General features: G+C 56.5%; 1 protein-coding gene and 1 long non-coding RNA gene across 2 annotated transcripts; one reads left to right on the top strand and one right to left on the bottom strand.

Moving 5' to 3' along the window:
- Positions 1–320: 320 nt before the first annotated feature.
- Positions 321–767, bottom strand: LOC121161894. Its single transcript, XR_005884735.1, has 2 exons — positions 735–767; positions 321–431 (listed from the first exon to the last, which is right to left on the bottom strand). It is a non-coding gene; the product is annotated as an uncharacterized LOC121161894 (long non-coding RNA).
- Positions 768–13396: 12629 nt separating this feature from the next.
- Positions 13397–16938, top strand: LOC121161908 (lymphocyte antigen 6D-like). The gene is made up of 3 exons (XM_040988579.1): positions 13397–13448; positions 15009–15107; positions 16727–16938. The coding sequence occupies exons 1-3, from the start codon at positions 13397–13399 to the stop codon at positions 16936–16938; spliced, it is 363 nt and encodes a 120-aa protein (XP_040844513.1).
- The last annotated feature ends 2361 nt before the right edge of the window (positions 16939–19299 follow it).

Genomic DNA, 19299 nt, shown 5'->3' with positions numbered 1-19299 from the left:
GGTAATTTTATGGGGGGTATGTGGGTTATAATCTGACAATGAACATGGAAGAGATAGCAAAGTCAAAAAGTACATTTTTAAGCACGAGTCAGTCTTATCTTTAGAGGATTTGGGGTTCGTTGGAGTTTCCATTCTGGTTCCTGGTCAGTCCCTGTAGTCCCTGTTGCTGGCTGATCCTTGGCGTGCTTCACGTGGGAGGCATGTACCCAGGCAGCAATTCCGTCGACTTTCAGGGCGGTTGGAGTAGTCAGTAGGACGGTGAAGGGTCCTTTCCACCGTGGTTCTAAGGTTTTTGCCTGGTGTCTCCGGACATACACCTGGTCTCCTTCCTTGAACGGGTGAGGGCACGGTGGAATGTCTTTGTCCTTGTAGGCCTCTGCAAGCGGTTTCCAGATGTACTCTCTCACTGCTCTGAGAGCCTGGAGATGCGCCTGTAACGAGGGTGGATGGGGGAACATGGTAGGATCAAAATCACAGAAAGAGGATGCCGGTGGTGGGCTCCCATATAATATTTCAAAGGGAGTCAGCCCATGATATGCAGGAGTGTTGCGCACTCGAAAAAGGGCCATAGGGAGGAGCCGTACCCAGTCTTTTCCGCCAGTCTCTAGGGCTAATTTAGTCAAGGTCTCTTTTAGAGTTCTATTCATTCTTTCTACTTGGCCTGAACTCTGGGGTCGATAAGCACAATGTAGTTTCCAATTGATCCCCAAACTCTTGGCCACTCCCTGACTTACCTGGGAGGCGAAAGCGGGACCGTTATCTGACCCCAATACTTGCGGCAATCCGTACCGGGGAAAAATTTCTTCAAGGAGTTTTTTAACGACTGTCGTGGCCGTTTCATTCTTCGTGGGGTAGCCTTCTACCCAGCCTGAAAAGGTGTCTACAAAAACTAAGAGATATTTATAACCATACAGTCCCGGTTTTACTTCAGTAAAGTCTATTTCCCATTGTATTCCCGGTCGGTGTCCTCGGGCACGGGCTCCTTGGGGGAGTTTTAGTCGCCCTGCGTTTACCTGGGCACAAGGCTTGCATTGGTCCACTGTAATTTGAGTAAGAAACTGCAGGTCAGGAGTTATAAACGGGCATTTTTCATTTGTAAGTAGAGCGTGCATTTTTCTCTGGCTTAAATGAGTGAGGCGGTGGAGGTGTTCAATGATTTCAGTAGCTATGCGATAGGGCAGGATGACCTTGTCTCCTTTTTTCCATGCTTTGCACTTAGCATCCCATTCCCCTTCGAGTTCTTTAATGAGAGTTCTGTCATTATCAGTATATTTAAATGGAACTCCCCAGTTGCAGACTATGTCATCTGTGTTTTGCCTGGTCTCTTCGGGTCCCATTTTTGAGTTTATTTCCAGGGGTAGGGCTGAGATTGGCTCAGTGGCAACAGTTTTTGCAGTCTGGTCTGCCAGTCTATTTCCTCTAGCTACTGGATCTGTTCCTTTTTGGTGGCCCGGACAATGAATAATGCTTAGTCTTTTTGGAAGGAATAGTGCCCTCAAGAGGTTTATTATCTCTTGCTTGTTCTTTATTTCTCGTCCTCCTGAAGTTAAGAGGCCCCTTCTGCGATAAATCTCACCGTGCACATGGGCCGTAGCAAAAGCATACCTACTGTCAGTATAGATGTTTGCTACTTTTCCCGCCGCCAGTTCTAGAGCCTTTGTGAGGGCTATTAGTTCAGCTCGCTGGGCCGACGTCCCTGGCTCTAGGGCACTGGCCCAGACTATGGAGTCATTGTTACTCACCACTGCTGCTCCTGCCCGCCGAGTTCCTTCGGTGACATAGCTGCTGCCATCTGTGAACCAGGTTACCTCCGCATCTGGTAGAGGCTGGTCAGTTAGATCTTCACGAGTCCCATGAACTTCGGCCAGAATCTGGGAGCAGTCATGGGGGGCATCCTTGGCCGTTCCCGGCTCCGGCAATAGGGAAGCGGGATTGAGCGTAGCAACTGGTCCAAAAGTAATGCGTTCAGGAGCTAAGAGCAAAGCCTGGTAGTGAGTCATGCGGGCGTTTGAAAGCCATCTGTCTGGCGGTTGGCGGACAACTGACTCCACAGCATGTGGAGCTATTATTGTCACTTTCTGTCCCAGGGTCAGTTTGTTTGCGTCCCTGAGCAGGGTCGCAATAGCTGCTACCATGCGCAGGCAAGGGGGCCACCCTGAGGCCACTGGATCTAGTTTCTTTGAAAGGTAGGCAACCAGTCGTCTCCAAGGGCCTAGGGGCTGCGTCAATACTCCTTTTGCAATTCCTTTGGCCTCATCCACATACAGTGTGAATGGTTTTGTGACATCAGGCAGTCCCAGGGCCGGTGCTGTTAGGAGGGCCTCTTTAATGCAATCAAAAGCCCGTTGTTGTTCTTTTCCCCAGATGAAGGAGTTTTTTTCCTTCGTTAACATGTACAAGGGAGCGGCCAGCTCCGCAAACCCAGGTATCCACAGCCGGCAGAATCCTGCCGTTCCCAGAAACTCACGTACCTGCCGGGAGTTCCTTGGGACTGGTATAGACGCTACCGCAGCTTTCCTGGCTTCAGTTAACCATCTTTTTCCTCCCTTTATGATATATCCTAGGTAGGTTACCTCCTCTCTGCATATCTGGGCTTTCTTGGCAGATGCCCGATATCCTAGGGCTCCCAATTCACGTAACAGGGCCCTTGTCCCTTCTAGGCAGGCCTCCCTGGTAGGTGCTGCCAGTAAGAGATCATCTACATATTGGAGGAGAGTCAGATTGGGGTTACTTAATCTGAATGCCACCAAGTCTTGATGTAGGGCCTCATCAAAGATGGTGGGGGAATTTTTGAAGCCTTGTGGCAATCGAGTCCAAGTCAGCTGCCCACTTACTCCATGTTCTGGATCTCTCCATTCAAAAGCAAATAAAGGTTGGCTCGCCGGGCTCAGTCTTAAACAAAAGAAAGCATCCTTTAAATCCAGGACACTATACCACACATGGGAGGGAGGCAAGGAGCTGAGAAGGTTATAAGGATTTGGCACAGTGGGGTGTATGTCTTCTACACGACTATTTATTTCTCTTAGGTCTTGGACGGGCCTATAGTCATTTGTCCCCGGCTTCTGCACTGGTAGGAGAGGAGTGTTCCACGGTGACCGGCAAGGAATGAGAATTCCCAGTTTTAGCAGTCTGTGGATGTGGGGGCGAATGCCCTCAAAGGCTTTCCTTGACATGGGATATTGTCTGATAGCCACGGGCCCTGCAGTAGCCTTTAGTTGTACGTGTACTGGTGGCTGTTGCACTGACAATCCCATGCCACCCGTCTCTGCCCATGCATCTGGGAATTCAGTCATCCATCTCTCCATGTAAGGTGGGGTTCCCTCTTTGTTAGTTTCAGTTTCTTTAATGGCCTCATGTAGTTTGTATTCATTTTCTAATTTTAGGGTTAAGATGCACAGGGATTGCCCCTGAGGCCCAGTCACTGTTATTTCTTGTTCTTTAAAGTTGATTTGTGCTCCCAGTTTTGTCAGAAGATCTCGTCCCAATAGGGGATAGGGACAATCAGGCACATGTAAAAAGGAGTGAGTGACAGTACCTGTAGCCAAGTCGACCCGCCGATTAGTCGTCCACCGGTACGCGCGTCCTCCTGTGGCTCCCTGTACCCACGAGGTCTTCTGGCTCATAGGTCCATCAGTAGTTGTCAAAACTGAATGTTGAGCCCCGGTGTCTACTAGAAACGTGGTGGGCTTGCCTCCCACAGACAGAGTTAGCCTGGGCTCAGGGGGAGGCTCCTGGCCCCGACTGGCCTAGTCTTCTAAAGTCAAAACTGAGGTCTGCCTTTTCTTGTTTCTAGGATTGTTGGGACAATCCTTTGCCCAATGGCCGTTCTCTTTACAGTAAGCACATTGATCTTTCCCTAAACGGTTTCGCCGCTCACCTCCCTGTTCTCTAAACTGTCTCCCTATCTCAGTTCCCTGGGATGTTATTTGCTTGTTATGAACTACAGTGGCCAAGATACGGCTCAGTTCTTTATTCCGTCGCTTATCTCTCTTATCCTCTCTTTCTTCCTGCATCTTTCTTAGTCTCTCTTCTCTCTCTTCCGGAGTCTCTCTCTTATTGAAAATTTTATCTGCCTCTTTTACTAAGTCCTGCAAGCTATAATTCTGTAATCCTTCTAGTCTTTGTAACTTATTTCGAATGTCTGGTGCTGACTGTCCTATGAAAGCCATAATCACTTCCCCCTGCCTATCTTCACTTGCCGGATCAAACGGTGTATACATGCGGTATGCTTCCATTAGTCTTTCTAAGAATCCCACGGGAGTCTCCCCAGCTCCCTGTAGAACTGCTCTTACCTTAGCCAAATTAGTGGGTCGCCTTCCGGCACCCTTGAGACCTGCCAACAGAGTCTGGCGATAAAGACGGAGACGCTCCCTACCATTTGGAGTGTCGAAGTCCCAATTAGGTCGGACAAGGGGGAACACTTCATCAATTTCGTTTGGAAGTTGGGTGGGCTGCCCGAAGGACATTCTTTCTGGCCTCCATCAGCACCCGTTGGACTTCTTCTGTGGTCAGTAGAGTCCGTAACAGCTGCTGACAATCATCCCAAGTCGGCTGGTGCGTCAACAAGATGGACTCGATGAGACCTGTTAATGCTTGGGGGTCTTGGGAGAAAGGAGGGTTATGAGTTTTCCAATTATACAAATCAGAGGCAGAGAAAGGCCAATACTGGACCTGCCCCCCTACAATTCTCAAGGGGTACAACTGTGAAGACCATTGCCCTTCTCCTCTTTCTCCCTCCTCCAATTGAGCCCTGCGTAGCCGCAACCTGGTATGGATTGGGGATCTGGCTTCAGGCTGTTCATTTACAGTGGTGTCTGGAGAGCCCATCTCCCCCGGTCTTCCTCTTGGGGGTTCTCCTTCAGGTTGATGCTCCTGGGGATAAGGTGGAGGAAGTTCAGAGGTCATTAATAGGTCCGTCTGACTATCATCAGGCAGGACAGGCTTAGGTCGAGGACGTGTAGCTTCCAGCGGACAGAGGGAAACAAGAGCAGAGGGTTGGGGTAGGGGCGGAGCTGAAGGCGCCGGCAATTCTGGAGAAGGAGGAGGAGGAGGACAGGGTGCAATGAGAAAAGGTTGAGCCCACGGCGGGGGATTAACCACGAGGTCCTCCCATACCAAGATATACGGTAACTGGTCGGGATGCCCCGATGGCCCTGTCGCCCTGATGAGGCCTTTCACCTGCAAGATAGTGGTTAGATTAAAGGTGCCGCTGGGCGGCCATGAAGCAGCGAGAGTCGGCCACTCAACGGTGCAGAGAGTTTTCCATTTCTTTCGACGCACTTCCACTGATAGGTTGTGAGCACGGGTGGAAACGTCAGGCCAATGTTGGAGAGTAAGACTTAGGGGAGAAGACTCAGTCTGACCCATATTCAAAGACAAGAGACTACACACAATTACAAAACAAACAAATGACACAAACAGGATTCGCGCGATACAAGATTTCCAAAGGGCCCAATACAAGATACAAGACGGCCGCTCTGGGGCGACCATACAAGGCCAGACGAGGGTGACGTGATCTTCACCCCGTCTCCAAAGCACTGGAGCGTCCTCCAGCGTACAAATTCAAATCAAACCGGTACCGTTCAAAGACTGGGGGGGGACAAGGACAGAACAGAACAACACACAAAAATACACACTTTCCGATCGGTCTTACCTCCCCCTGCTAGGATGTTGCTTGCCGAGGACGGTTGCTCCTGTTTCCCGGCCAATGCACCAAAATGTTAGACTCGGGGAGAGTCCAACCCCGTGGAAGGGGAGCCACTCCGTTCGGCAAGACAAGTCACAAAGCAGAGGCTGTAAAAAGCATGAGGATTTTATTGAGCATTCGCGAATGGGCGACAGAGTCTCTGGAGACACCCAGGAGTCTGCGCGCCCTAAGCAGGTTAAAGCACCTTTTTAAAGGACAAAACCGCAAACTTCGCATAACAGCTAGCATTTTACTTTAAGATTAGACAGCGCCAGGGCCCCCTTGGCTTGGCATAACAGTCTGCACTTTCTCAGACTGTTGTGCCTCCCTTTCTTATCCACTATATTCTTGTGTTGGCCTTGCTGCTCCGGCCTTGCTACCTTATCTCCTCCATTCCTGCAGCTGCCTTGTTCATGTCTGGGAAACTGAAACTTTTACTTGCTTCATGAAATAACTTTTCTATATTTATTCCAACATGGCTCTACTCTTGCTCAGCAGAAAGCAATATACAGAAGCAAAATCAAGCGGTTATTCTAAGCTCTTACAGCCTCACCCTTTGTCTCCCCACTTCCACCAGATGCAGGAAACAAACAAGGAGAATGCGGAAACAATGGTCTTACCCACTTTCCTGTAACGCTTGACCACTGGCATTCTTATCCACTATGTAAAAATCCAAAATAAAAATAATAATAATAAAAGAAACTTAAATTCTGGGGGTTCAGCAGTGTAGCCTAGTGGCTAAAGTCCTCGTCTTACAAGCGCTGGGATACCATCTGAGCACGGTTCATATCCCAGCTGCCCCACTTCCTTTCCAGCTCCAGGCTTGTAGCTTGGGATGGAAGCTGAGGATGGCCCAAGGCCTTGGGACCCTGCACCTGCATGGAAGACCTGGAGGAGCTCCTGGCTCCTGCTCCTGGCTTTGGATCAGCTCAGCTCTGGCCTTTGCAGGCACTTGCGGCACGAACCAGCAGAAGCATGATCTTTCTCTCAGTATCTCCCGCTCTCTGTAAATCTGCCTTTCCAACAAAAATAAGTAAATCTTTAAAGATAAAAAAGAAGGAAATTCTACCATTTGAAACCAAATGGTCTCAAGTAGAGACCATCATGCTCAGAGAGGCAAGTCCATTCCCAAAGGACAAACATTGTATGTTCTCTGATAGCAGGCATGCAAAATATAACATCAGTAGCCCTTTCAAAACTGTTTTTCCTACATCTCATGGGTTTGACACTTTTGTTTTTGTTTTCATTTCTTCAAAGTAGTTTCTTGTATTAAATTCTTCACTGACTCATAGGTCATACAGTAGCACCATTTTCTAGAAGACAGCTTTTGATTTTCTTTTTCTTCAATGACACATTGGTCATTCAGCGGCATGTTACTTAACTTCATGGCACTGTAAGTCTTTTAACTTTCTTCCTGTTGTTGATTCTGTTTTATGGAGTTTCATTTTGTATAATATAACTGTGTGGTAGGGACTATCACGTCCAGATGTGAAGATACAATGCAGTATGCATCTCTACTTCCAAATCAAAGATGGACTCCCGATGAAACGGTTAAATATATCTTAACAACAGGGTACTAGACTCTCTGCCATTGCCTGTACCTGCAATGTCAGGATGCACTTAAATAGCAGAATGACGGACTTACGACTGCTTAGGAAGGACTGCGCTATTGTAATAATGATAGGGAATCTTGATACGCTGTTATGAAGAACTGCACTATCGTCACAACAATAACAGAGGAAATCGGGGTTGGGAGGGATTGGGGCATGAGCCTATGGAAGTGTACCCTAAAATAGAATATAATGATAACAACAATAAAGTAGAATGGAGTTTGGCTAATGGATTAAGGAAGGAAGCACCCCAAGCGCATCAGACTTCAATCCCCTGGAGTAGATAGAATCCGATGGTTAGAATCTCCTTCTGCCCCCTAAGCGGAGTCCCCTGCTTCCCCTAGATGGACAGGGGCATGGCTTTGCCTGGGGATGTGGACAAATCCTCAAGCTCGAGGCCACTAGGTGGTGCTGCCCACTCAGAGGCAATCAACCCAGAGCTTTCTCTGAGCACCTCAAATCCTAGGGGCCAGCTGCACTGAGAGGTTATGTTCCAGGGTGACAGAAGCCGGCAGCCAGCTGAAACCAGCTGCTGAGACCTCAGCACCCAGAGCACTGCCGGGAGCTCACATGGCCTGACCCAGGGAGACACGGACCCCAACCTGAGTCACCGTGTCTCAGCATCCTTGGGTGCTGGGACTGAGATGTCCCAGCATTCATACTGACCGTAGCTGCAGAGAGAGACAGGGCTTGACGCCGTGGGGGATCTGGTGCAACCGAAGCCATAGGAGCAAAAGGTGCTTTTTAAAAAGGTTTATTTCTTTTTGTTTGAAAGGCAGTGCTACAGAGAGAAGCAGAGACAGAGACTCTCCTATCTGCTGTTTCACTCCCCAAGTGGCCGCAAATGCCAGAGCTGAGCCGATCTGAAGCCAGGAGCAGGAGCTTCTTCTGGGTCTCCCTCGTTGACACAGGCTATTAGCTTTCGCAGGTCATTGTAAGGAGCTGGATGGGAAATGAAGCAGCTTGGACACGAACCAGCTGCGCAGACAGAAGCTTTGCATACTTCTTATGGGGCAGGCTTTGCAAGCTCTGTGTGAAGCTGCCTCCCTCATGCTCTGCTCTGTCCTCCTGGAGCAGAGTGGGATGGTCACAAAGTCTCTGATAGAAAGCATCAGGATACTGCTATGCCCAGAAGTGTGGGAAATGACCTGCTGTGCTGCCACTGGTGGAAGGACCCTCTGACCCAGAGCAGAAGTCCCCTTGGCAGCTGGCTGTACGCGGTTCCTAGCTTTCTACTCCTCCTCCAGAGAGGCTGGGTGTGGGCAGGTGGGCATTGGAGCTCAAGGAGCCTCCAGGGTAGAGAGAGCATGTGGCTGTGTGTGGTTCCCAGGAGGCTTCCTGAAGGAGGTGGCCTCTGTGCCATTCTCCTGCTCACTCATGCAGTACTCTGCCCTACCCTGCCTTCCAGGGGGCTGTGGGAGCTCCTGCGTGCAGGTCCTGGGGCCCACATACGGCACAGCAGTAAATGGGCAGCCAAGCTGGAGAAGCTGCCAGGCTGTAAGCCATGCTAGCAGATGAAGCGTTTGGCGATTCCCAGCTTCCCCTGGAATCCAGCCTATGCTTTGTTGGGGCACCAGGAGCCCCAGCCTCTACACAGCTCCTGGTGGCCCTTCTTCCCCTTCTGTAGAGCACTTCCCAGCCGACACAGGCACAGGCAGGGGAGAATGCCCCTCAACTGCCCCTGGGAGAGGGCTGGAGGCAGGGGAGGGAGTGTCCCCAACCACCCTGCCAGAAGGAACACCAAAAACAGACCCATACAGAAGTCCTGGCAACGACAGTTTGCCAGCAGCCAGTGGGCTATGAATTCCCACATTCCTGGTAGCTAATGTAAGTCATGCCAAAGGCAACTCAATCCCCTTCAGACCACCGGGTACCCACCCCCCCGTGTTGCGTGGAATCTTTCTAAGGTGTCACTTGTACCCTCGCCATGTGTCCCCTCTCTAAATTGTCACCTGCACTTGTCCAGAGGCCTGCGTTTGGCTCCATTCTCTTGTACCCATTGCTGTCTGTTAAGATAGAAGAGCTAATTTATGAAAAGAGAAAAACAAATCTTTTGGGAGAACATACAGAATTTTCATCCATGGTTTCTTTCAGGCAGTTTTTAAAATCTGAGAACATGAAAGCAGTTTTTATTTATCTTTGTTTATTCAAACACTGAAAATGAAGTGACTTTAGCAAGGAGTTGTGGACCCTGTGTCTCAAGGGAGAACATTCAGTCTAGAGTCTGCCTGGTCCTACCAGTGTGCTGTCAACAGACACAGCTGTTCTGGGGGGTCACAGTGTGAAAGCCTGGCAGTCAGCTGCATCTCAGAGGCCCACCAGGTCCCCCAGATCACTGCAGAGGCTCACCAGGTCCCCAGATCACTGCAGAGGCCCACCAGATCCCCCAGATCACTGCAGAGGCCCACCAGGTCCCCCAGATCACTGCAGAGGCTCACCAGGTCCCCCAGATCGCTGCAGAGGCCCACCAGGTCCCCAGATCACTGCAGAGGCCCACCAGATCCCCAGATCACTGCAGAGGCTCACCAGGTCCCCCAGATCGCTGCAGAGGCCCACCAGGTCCCCCAGATCGCTGCAGAGGCCCACCAGGTCCCCCAGATCGCTGCAGAGGCCCACCAGGTCCCCCAGGTCGCTGCAGAGGCCCACCAGGTCCCCCAGATCGCTGCAGAGGCCCACCAGGTCCCCCAGATCGCTGCAGAGGCCCACCAGGTCCCCCAGATCGCTGCAGAGGCCCACCAGGTCCCCCAGATCGCTGCAGAGGCCCACCAGGTCCCCCAGATCGCTGCAGAGGCCCACCAGGTCCCCCAGATCGCTGCAGAGGCCCACCAGGTCCCCCAGATCGCTGCAGAGGCCCACCAGGTCCCCCAGATCGCTGCAGAGGCCCACCAGGTCCCCCAGATCGCTGCAGAGGCCCACCAGGTCCCCCAGATCACTGCAGAGGCCCACCAGGTCCCCCAGATCGCTGCAGAGGCCCACCAGGTCCCCCAGATCGCTGCAGAGGCTCACCAGACCCTAGGAAGGTTTACTCCCCCTGGTGTGAAGGCAGTGGGGGTGGCACCACAAATAGAGCACCGGGGACATGAGTGTCTCCTAGAACCTCCACTTCATGGGGAAGGCATACTTGGGCCAGAAAGGCCAGTATCCACAGGCAGTCAGGGAGTTTACCCGTGCTAAGATTTCTGCAGGAGCAGACAGGAAATGTGTCCCTGGAGGGAAGACCCGCTTCCTAGGACTGTAAGGGAGTGAGGTGGAGACTGGCCAGTTGCTAGAACATGCCTTCCCTTAGTGTTCCAGCACCAAAACATTCGGTGCATAAGGCTGCAGGGCTCGAAGCTTCCCATCCTAGCAGGAGACTTTATTCTCGGGGGACAGAAGGGTGTGGGTAAGGAGGGTGGGTTTGAGCTGCTCCAGACCATGGGCCTTGACAGCGGGGTTGGGGACAAAGTCTTAGTCTACCGCGTGGCTCCTCAGGGTGCAGAGCCCCACCTGCACCTGTTAAGGTGGGTGGGAACATGGCTGTGCCCCACCACCCACACCCCTGCCCCCTTTAGGCTGTGTGTCTGTGTCCAGTTTCTGGACCCCAGTGACCTAAGGAGTTCCAGCAGGTTTTAACAGCCCTGCTCTTATCCTGGAGAGCTCCCAAGGGAAGGGAACTGGGAGGGGCTTCTCCGGAAGTGCCTCCTGCTGCCCCTCCACCTGCAGCCCAGACCCTGGGGCTGCCAAGCTGGTCCTGCTGAGGCCTAAGACACAGGAACCCGAGGACCCAAACACAAATTCTTCTGGCATTTACTGGCCAGAGTTGGAATCTTTCTCCCAGCCTTGCTGGGACTCAATGTCCCCAGTGTGAAGCAAGCAAGGAACAGGTGTGGCCTGAGCCCCCATGGCCCTTCTTTGCTCAGGGCTCTGAAGGGACTTGGGGTCCAGAACTGCAGAGGCCACAGCCAGGTCCTGAGTATGAGGTACAGGAAGGGGTAGCAGAGGTGCACAGCAGCAGGCTACAAGAAGGGATGGACACAGGTGCCTGCAGCTGGGGGACACACAGACAGCAGAACCCGGGTCACCCCGAGGCTGCCTGGACCAAGGCCCCAGCACAGGTGAGAGTGAGCCAGCAGGCAGTGGGCACAGGAGGCTTGACTTCCGGGTCACTATAAAGTCTTGAGGGTCCCTAACTGAGGTTCCCAGCTCCTCTAGGCTGACTCTGGAGGGCCTCCCAGCTGTCCAAACCCCAGCCCTGTTCCCTCATTCCTGGGACTGGGTGCCTTCATCCCTACTTGCTGCTCTGGCAGTGGAGCCAGGCGGGGGAGGCCAGGAGTTAATTATGACCCAGGGAGACAGGCTGGGCTGTAATTGGGGACACCTAGCTTGTAAAAGTGGGTGCTGATGCCTGATTAACTTAATGACCTACGGGGGAGAGTCCCTTCCCCAGCCTGCCCAGGCTGCATTCCTCCCACCACCCCCACCTGGGCTCCTGTGCCATGGGGAGGGTCCCCACCTTCCTACTTCCCATCCCAGGAGAGCAGCTGGGCCCATGAGCATTTCTCAGACAGCTGTCCCCCACCCCTCCGGCCCACCCCAACTTGGAGGAAAATGCCCTGGCCCAGGCCTGGGCACACGGCCCCCATGAAAGAATAGTATCGGGCCGCTGCCCATCGTGCTGGGGCTGGGGGGACATTCCACAACTCCGAATGTGTCCTCTGCTGAACTTACAGCGCCTCTCATCTGCCGCCTGCTCCCTGTCCAAATGCCAGCCACCTGGCACCTTCTCCAGGAAGTGGCCCTGTGCTGAAAGCCCCTCTCACTAACGTTCCTCCAGCAGCATGGACCCCACAGCCGCCACCCTCACACACACACACACACACACACACACACACACACGCACACACGCACACACGCGCACGCACAAGGCCCCACCCCAACCCTGACCCGAGGCCTGCACACCCCCTCCCATGTCCCCTGCTGCCGCCTCTCTGCGTTCGGCACTGCCTATGCTCCAAGGCAGGCCATTCAGGGAGGGTTCCCCATGGCAGGCACCTGGGTACTGGGTGCCTTGGTATTAGCATGAGGGAGGACTGCGGAGCTGGACAAGTTTAGGGAGTGAGGGGCTGGTCCCCAGTGCAGCCAGCAGACACCTGTCCCTCCTGAAGGACCCAGGCAGAAACCTACAGGAACACCTTCAGGCCTGTGCACCCCAGCGGGCCCCCTGGACCTCACCCCTCCCACTACCATGGCTGTTCAACCTTGCCGCCGCCACCAACCCCCTGCAGGCTTGGGGACAGGCTGATGGGTGGAAGCTCCCGGCAAGGCCCATGGCCAGCAGGCCACCAAGTGCATAGGCAGCTCGGCATGGCGTGGCTGGAACAGTCTTGTGACAGCACTTATCCTATGGCACAAGTACCCAGAGGTGAGCTTCCTCCAGGGAACTGAGCAGAGTTTCAGCCCCTCAGAGCCCGCGGGAGTTGGGGGGCAGCCCCAGGGAGCTCCCGAGAGGCAGGGAGCCCCTGCTGGAGACCAGCCTGTGCCTAGGAGTCTAAGAGCTTTAGGATTCATCAGGAACTGGGGCACGGGGTAGTATTACCCCCAAAGTGCTATATGCATTCAGACCCTGCCCTCCTCATCCCGGCCCCTGGGACTTTAGGTTACACCAGCCTTCCCTGGGCCTGCAGGTGCACACCACAGATTGAAAAGCACCAGCCAAAAGCCTGCTTTCCATTTGCACTGCCTCAGCTTACCCCAATGAAACGGGCTCCATTCCCAGCCTGCGTGGGGCATGTGTGAACGCAGAGGGGACATGCAGTGTCCCCAGCGAAGCCCTGACCAGGTCACCCCGGACCACCTTCCTGATCCCTGGCCCGGCCGGAGCCCCTGGTAACTATAGCGGGGGCCGTGGGAGGTTCAGGAGAGGGCTAGGTGCAGGTCACAGGGGACCTCCTAGAAACCCAGGGCCCTGGAGGAGGAGCGAGGGAGCCTAGGGGCGTGAGTCAGACCAGCCTTGGCAGACCCAGCTTATCTACTGGCAAAATTACTGGGTCTGACCGAGCCTGGGCCACATATAAAAGCTTCCTCAAGCTGGCAGTTCCCAGACGCAGGTGCTGGTCCCACGATGAAGTCCTTCCTGGCGCTGCTACTGCTGACTGTCCTGGGTGCTGCCCTGGGTAAGGCTGTTGGCTGCCCTGTGGAGGCCTGGTGGCCCAGGGGCCTGGAGGCTGTGGGGGTTGGCTGAGGTGCCAGGAGCAGCAGGCTGGCCTGGAGAGGTGCAGGAAACCTTTGCGGAAGCTTCCTTTGTTGGGGCACAGGTGTGTCTAACACCCCTCTGGGCTCTCGTGGGGAGCAAAATGCCACCTAAGAGTCCCAAGGCGCCTGAGCTTCCTGGCTGGGCCTCAGCGAGGGTGTCCTCTGCAGACCCCAGGGCTTGCCTGGCGCCGCCCTGGGCCAGCCAGGGTATGGTGGCTGCCCTCTGGCCAGCTGTGTCCTGACCTCCATGACCCGGCTTTGGGGCCAGGACAGGGGTAGCAGCGGGGCCTGTGATTATCAGCTGAATAATTATCATCTTGCAGATAATGAGCCACAATTAGCCTCCCTGAGTGTGGGTCAGGGAAGGGCCCTTGCGGAACAGTTTGAGGAGGGCTGGGAAGACTGGCATGGCTGCCTCAAACCAGGACCTGAGCTAGCTGGCCCGGGGATGGAGCAAAGGGCAAGGTCAGTCGGGATGGTTCTGATCGCAGGGAGGTAGTGGAGAGGGACCGAGGCTGCGAAGGCTGCGCCAAGGAGGGGACAGTACACAGAGCCTCTGGACGGGGTCCTCTGGCGCACGCTGGACAGAGCCTCCAGAGAGGTATCTGCTACTGGGGAGCTCACCCCAGTGTCCAGGGAGCTCAGTGAGGACCCTGAGGCTGGAAGGTCCTTGTGCAGGGTAAGCAGAAGTCTTTCTCGGGGTCGCCAGCGCTGGGGACTAGATGCAGAGAGTTCTGGGAGGCCCAGGGCCGCCCTGGAACACACAGGCCATTCCTACTTAGCTGGAACTTCTGGAATCCTGGCCCAGAGGTGTAGACTTTGGGCCTAGGAGCGGGTCCAGGAAGGCCCCTTGCTCCTCCAGTCCCTGCGCCGGTCAGCTACTCCTAAGAAGCCTGTGGGTGCTGGTGGGCAGCAGCTTGGTCCAGGGACTGGCCAGGGCTCAGCACATAGCATGGGGCCACAGAAAGTTGCTTCAGCTCTGCATGGGGCCCCAAGGTAGAGCAGGTAGCAGGCTCAGGCAAGAGGAACCATGGCCTAGGGGCCGCTCCTGGCCTCTGACCAACAGCCCTATGCTCCCACCACAGGCTAAGGCCCACAGCTCAAGAGTACCCCCAGCTGCAGGGGGCAGGAGCCGTGGGCTGCATCCACCCTCCAGCCACGCACCCTCACTCTGGTTGGGGCCAGGGCCAAGCAGAGCTCAGGCCTCTTGCAGCCTCACAGTCCCCTTTAGCGCCCTCGCCTCCCACTGTGATCCAGCTCCTGGCTTTGCAGGCCCCAGGGCCGCTGCGGGCCAGGGAGGCAGGGCCTAGCTCCAACACGGCTGCCCAGCTGAGCTGACAGCTGGCCAGCCCATAGGGCCAGGGGCACAGACCCCTCGTCCTGCACGCGGCAGACTGTGCTCCTAGGACACACCGGTGGGAGGGAGGCGGGCGCCCAGCCCCAGGCCCAGCCCGCACTGACGGGCCTGTGCTTCCCCGTAGCCCGGGCCCTGCACTGCCACGTGTGCTGTGGCCACGAGAACTGCGAGTCCCTAGTGGAGTGTGCGGCGACCGACAAGTACTGCGTCATCACACGGGCCAGTGAGTACCCGGAGGCGCCCCACCAGCAGCCCAGGCCACCCCAGTGCAGCCACTCGGACTAGTGGGAGGGAAGGGGCCAGCAGGCTGCTTGCAGACCCTGGACGCTCCATGGCCCTGGACTTGCTCCGCTCGCCCGGCACCTTCCCTGCTGGGCCTTGTCCTCCCTGTGGCATCTCAGAGCCCCTCTGAGGGTGCATGTGGATGGGGACCCTGAGCAGAGCTGGCATCAGACCCAGATGGGGGCTCAGAGGATCCTGGGGTGGAGTGAGACAGCCGAGAAGCCAGCATGTGGCAGTCGTGGGACAACCAGTGGAAGACAGGCCAGAACACGGGGCAGGAGGGGTGGAGGGCCCGGACCAAGCGCTCCCTGCAGGGGAAGGAGGCGTGGGTGCAGCAGGGCAGGAGGGCGCCCGTGTTGCCATTTCATCCAGGGACCGGGGTCGTCTCAGGCACCTACAAGTCCCGTGAGGCCCCACATGGGCCCAGGGGGGCTGGGGCTGCCCCAGGACCTATCTCAGGACTGTCTCCTCACTGGCCCAGTGTCTCTAGGAGGGAGCAGCAGACAGCCTCCTCATGGCCCTGCACCCCCTAGACAGCCAGCTAGAGCAGGTGCAGCCGGAGCGGAACAGTGCTGCCCAGGGTCCCTGCTGCCGACCGTGCCCAGGGTCCTTGCTGCCGACCCTGCCCAGGGCTAGCCTTCCAATGTCTATTTTTCAATGACTCCTGCAGTAGCCACAGCTCTCCAACCCGTTTCTCAGGCCAGCAAACAGGCACTCAGAGTCCCAGCTCAGCAGGGTTGCCGCTGAGCTCCGGCCAGGCTTGCTTGCGGTCTTCGGCCTGCCTGGAGATGGCCTGGAAGCAGGCAGCAGAATGCTCCCCCCCGCACCTGACTGTGGAACAGGCTCCTTAACAACAGGGTGTGGGTGCTTTTCCAGGCCTCCTATGTGATTGGAGGGCCTGCTACAATGCCTGCCATGGAGGGGTGCCAGGGTGCCGTGTCCCACAGCGCCAACAGGGTGCATCCTTGGCGGACGATTCAACTCACGCCTACAGCCTTTTCCACTCCCTCTATTGTAGCCAGAGGGAGTCTGCCCGCCCCACTGCCTTCTGCCGTCTACTGCTCACTGGCCCCTCACAGTCACGGGGCAGGCTGGGGGTCTTCACTCTCTCCCTGCCCACACTTGGTCTGGGATTACAGCTTCCAAAATGTTCTGAATTCTCACTTAAGTCCTGGTTAGGGACATGGCAGCTCACCGTTACCCAAAGCTCCTGGGTTCCTGGGGTCCCCTACAGCCCACATTGTATTGGCCCAGATGCCATGTCTCACACAGACGCAGTGGAGCAGCCCCCACCCAGGGCCCCCTGCCTCCACTTCCCCCATAGGACATAGACTGCCAGGCTCTCCCATGCTGAGGGGTGAGGGTGACCCCTGACAGGGTGGGCTGGAGGTAGATCTGCTGAGTTGGACCCGGCCAAGGTTGCTCAGGTCCCTGGGAAGGACTGCCCCCAGGGGAGGTCAAGCCATGTCACGTAGGGGCCCCTGGCTGGGCAGGTGTGGGGCACGTGTCAACGGCAGTGTGGCACCCGAGTAGCCGCGGGACCCTGCTCTCTCTCCGCAGCCAACCCGGGTGGCATGCTTGTCATGAAGTCCTGTGCCCCGACCTGCCCCAACAGCACCGTGTCCTCTGATGGCCGCGCTCTCTCTGTCTCCTGCTGCCAAGACAGCCAGTGCAACCGCAGTGCCGCCTCCAGTCTGGCGGGCAGCCCTGGTGCCCTGTGGGCCAGCGCCTCTGCCAGCCTGCTGTGGGTGCTGCTGCAGGCCGCCTGGTGAGGGCCCGGCCAGCAGGTGCAGTGCCCTCTGCCACCCCAGAGAGTCCGCATCCCCAACCCTGGCTGCCCCTCCTCCTCCCTGCCTCACCCGGACCCCACCCCAACCACTTGTGCGGAAGGGAGACCAGGACCACAGCCCTCCCTGGGCACCTTCCACAGACCCTCCCGCTCCAAGCCCCTCTGTACAGAAACAGCCCTCTGGCTCCCTGACCCTCATCCGTCATCTGAGGGGCGTGGGTTGGTGGTTCCTGCTCCCCCAGGCTAGTCCCGGCTGGACCCCCATGTCCATGGCCAGGCCGTGTCCCCATCACAAACCTGTTGCCCAACATCTTGTGCTCACTCCCTGGGTCCCAGCCACGGGCCAGCACAGATGACACTGCCCTGCCCCAGGCCTCACACAGCAGCTCTCTCTACCACCCAGGACCACAGCCCTGCCATGGAAGAATGCAACCTGTCTGGGCAGATGCACCCTGGCTGCCCCCCTGGGCCTGGGCCTGCTCACCAGGGGTCGGGTAAAGCGTGTTCATCTCGTGGGTGCAGCGCCGTCCTCCCTCACCCAGTGGTGTCAATCCTTGAGCTGCTATAACAATAAAGTTAGACGGTTTGCCAACTTCCCCTTCCCTGGGACGTCCAGTCCAGGGACATGGCTGCTCCCCGGCAGACTGTGGTATGCACACGCCTGCTTAGGAGTAGGGGTCAGGCCCTTGCCTCGCCCCTGTGTCCATGCCTGCTCAGGAGTGGGTCAGGCCCTTGTGTCACTCCTGATCTCCCTGTGGGCAGAAGCTTCATGCCTGTTGATTCCAAGCTGGGGCTCCCTGGAGTCCTCGGAGGGGTCCCTGTCCATGCTGCCCCAGAGATGTCCGTGCCGCAGCCACCCAACCACCCTGTGCAGGGACGGAGCTCCTGGAACCCTTAGAGACAGCACCAGGGCCGGGAGTCCTCCATGTCCACCCCACCCCAGGCCACAAAAGGCAGAGGCCCTGAGCAAGGCAGAGGGCACTTCTGCGGTGGGAACTGTGAAACCACATCTTTCCACAGAGCCTGCATGGGCGGGGTCCCTCGGCACCCAGGGCCAGGCTGGGTCCCTTGTGCCTGTTCGACCCCACCCGACTTGGGCTCAGCTCCCCCAAGGCTCTGGGGATTTTATCTCTTCCCCACCCCACCCCGCAGCTCCTCCACCCCAGGGACACACCCACTCCACTTCTTCTGTAAGGCAAGATTGTGGGTGACACGTCTCTTGATCACTTAAGCCCCTGGGACTGAGCTAAGGAGCTCCCTGGCAGAAGAGAGGGCACAACATGGAGCCTGTGCTCGGCCCTGAGCGCTGACCCGGATCCCGGGGCCACGTGGTCGGACACATGAGGTCCAAGCACCTGCTTCTGCCCAGTGTGAACTCCCAAGCATGAGGACAGCGGTGTGCCTCCAAGGCTGCTGCAAGTCACACCCACGCACAGGGGCCGAGCCCAGGGCCAGGCTGACTCAGTCAGGGGCAGGTGGCGGGAGGGCAAGGTACAGGGGAGGCCCCTAACCTGTGGCCCTGCTGGAACCCTCACCAGGGAACTGCTGTGCAATGACACAGGGCAGGGGTCCTGGGGTAAGGACAGGCCCCCGTGAAGTCAGCAGAGGCCTGTCCTGGCCAGGAGGCAAGGGGACAGGAACATTCCACCTGTGCGGCAGGGCTGCACACAGCCACAGCTCCCCGCCACCAGTTGCCAGCAGGCCCTGGGCCACTGGCCCGCACCCCAGGCAACCTCTGGAGCCAGCTCCCCACCACCACATCCCTGCATTCAGTTACTTGGCCTGGAGGGTTTTCAGTGCTCTTTTCAGCTCCTGGGAATGCGCCTCGGTACCCCCTCAGCCTGGCACATAGGACTGCAGGGTGCCTGACACAGCCCAGGCTCTCCAGACCCATCACAGATTCCCGGATGGGTGGACAGGTAAACAGGTGACTGACGAGTGGATATGGAGACAGCAGATGATGAATGGCTGGCTGGCTGAAGTGCTGGGTGAAGAGAGGGACAGGTGAGTGGCTGTGGAAGCACCTGCAGGCAGGGGAGGGAGGAAGCAGGGCCTGTGTTCATTCCCCCGGACAGCTCAGCTGTTGGCAGTCTCGGTCTCAGGCCTGGACAGGGCACAGGGAGAGCCGCGTTACTGGCTGGAGCAGGAACTCTTGTCTTTGGGTGGACACCTGGGCTGAGGGGCCTTCCCAGCAGGCAGCAGCTCCCTCCGTAGCACTCGAGGTGCCCAATTCTAGAAGCCCACACAGCTCGGAGGCTGCCTCCTCGGGGGTCCCGCGGTGCTCCAGCTGGGGTGCATGGCCAGACGGCCGGGCTTCCGTGGTCTCTCCCATGTGGTGGGATTT

Source organism: Ochotona curzoniae, unplaced genomic scaffold (assembly GCF_017591425.1).
Source record: "Ochotona curzoniae isolate NIBS_2020 unplaced genomic scaffold, NIBS_Ocur_1.0 contig_4917, whole genome shotgun sequence".
Taxonomy (NCBI): Eukaryota; Metazoa; Chordata; class Mammalia; order Lagomorpha; family Ochotonidae; genus Ochotona; species Ochotona curzoniae.
This window is presented reverse-complemented; position numbering and strand designations above follow the sequence as displayed.

Excerpts from the sequence above, each read along its gene's own strand:
- LOC121161908 (XM_040988579.1), top strand. The coding sequence starts at position 13,397 with ATGAAGTCCTTCCTGGCGCTGCTACTGCTGACTGTCCTGGGTGCTGCC. Across the intron at positions 13,449-15,008 it reads TGTCCTGGGTGCTGCCCTGG|CCCGGGCCCTGCACTGCCAC; the intron begins GTAAGGCTGTTG and ends GCTTCCCCGTAG. Across the intron at positions 15,108-16,726 it reads CTGCGTCATCACACGGGCCA|CCAACCCGGGTGGCATGCTT; the intron begins GTGAGTACCCGG and ends CTCTCTCCGCAG.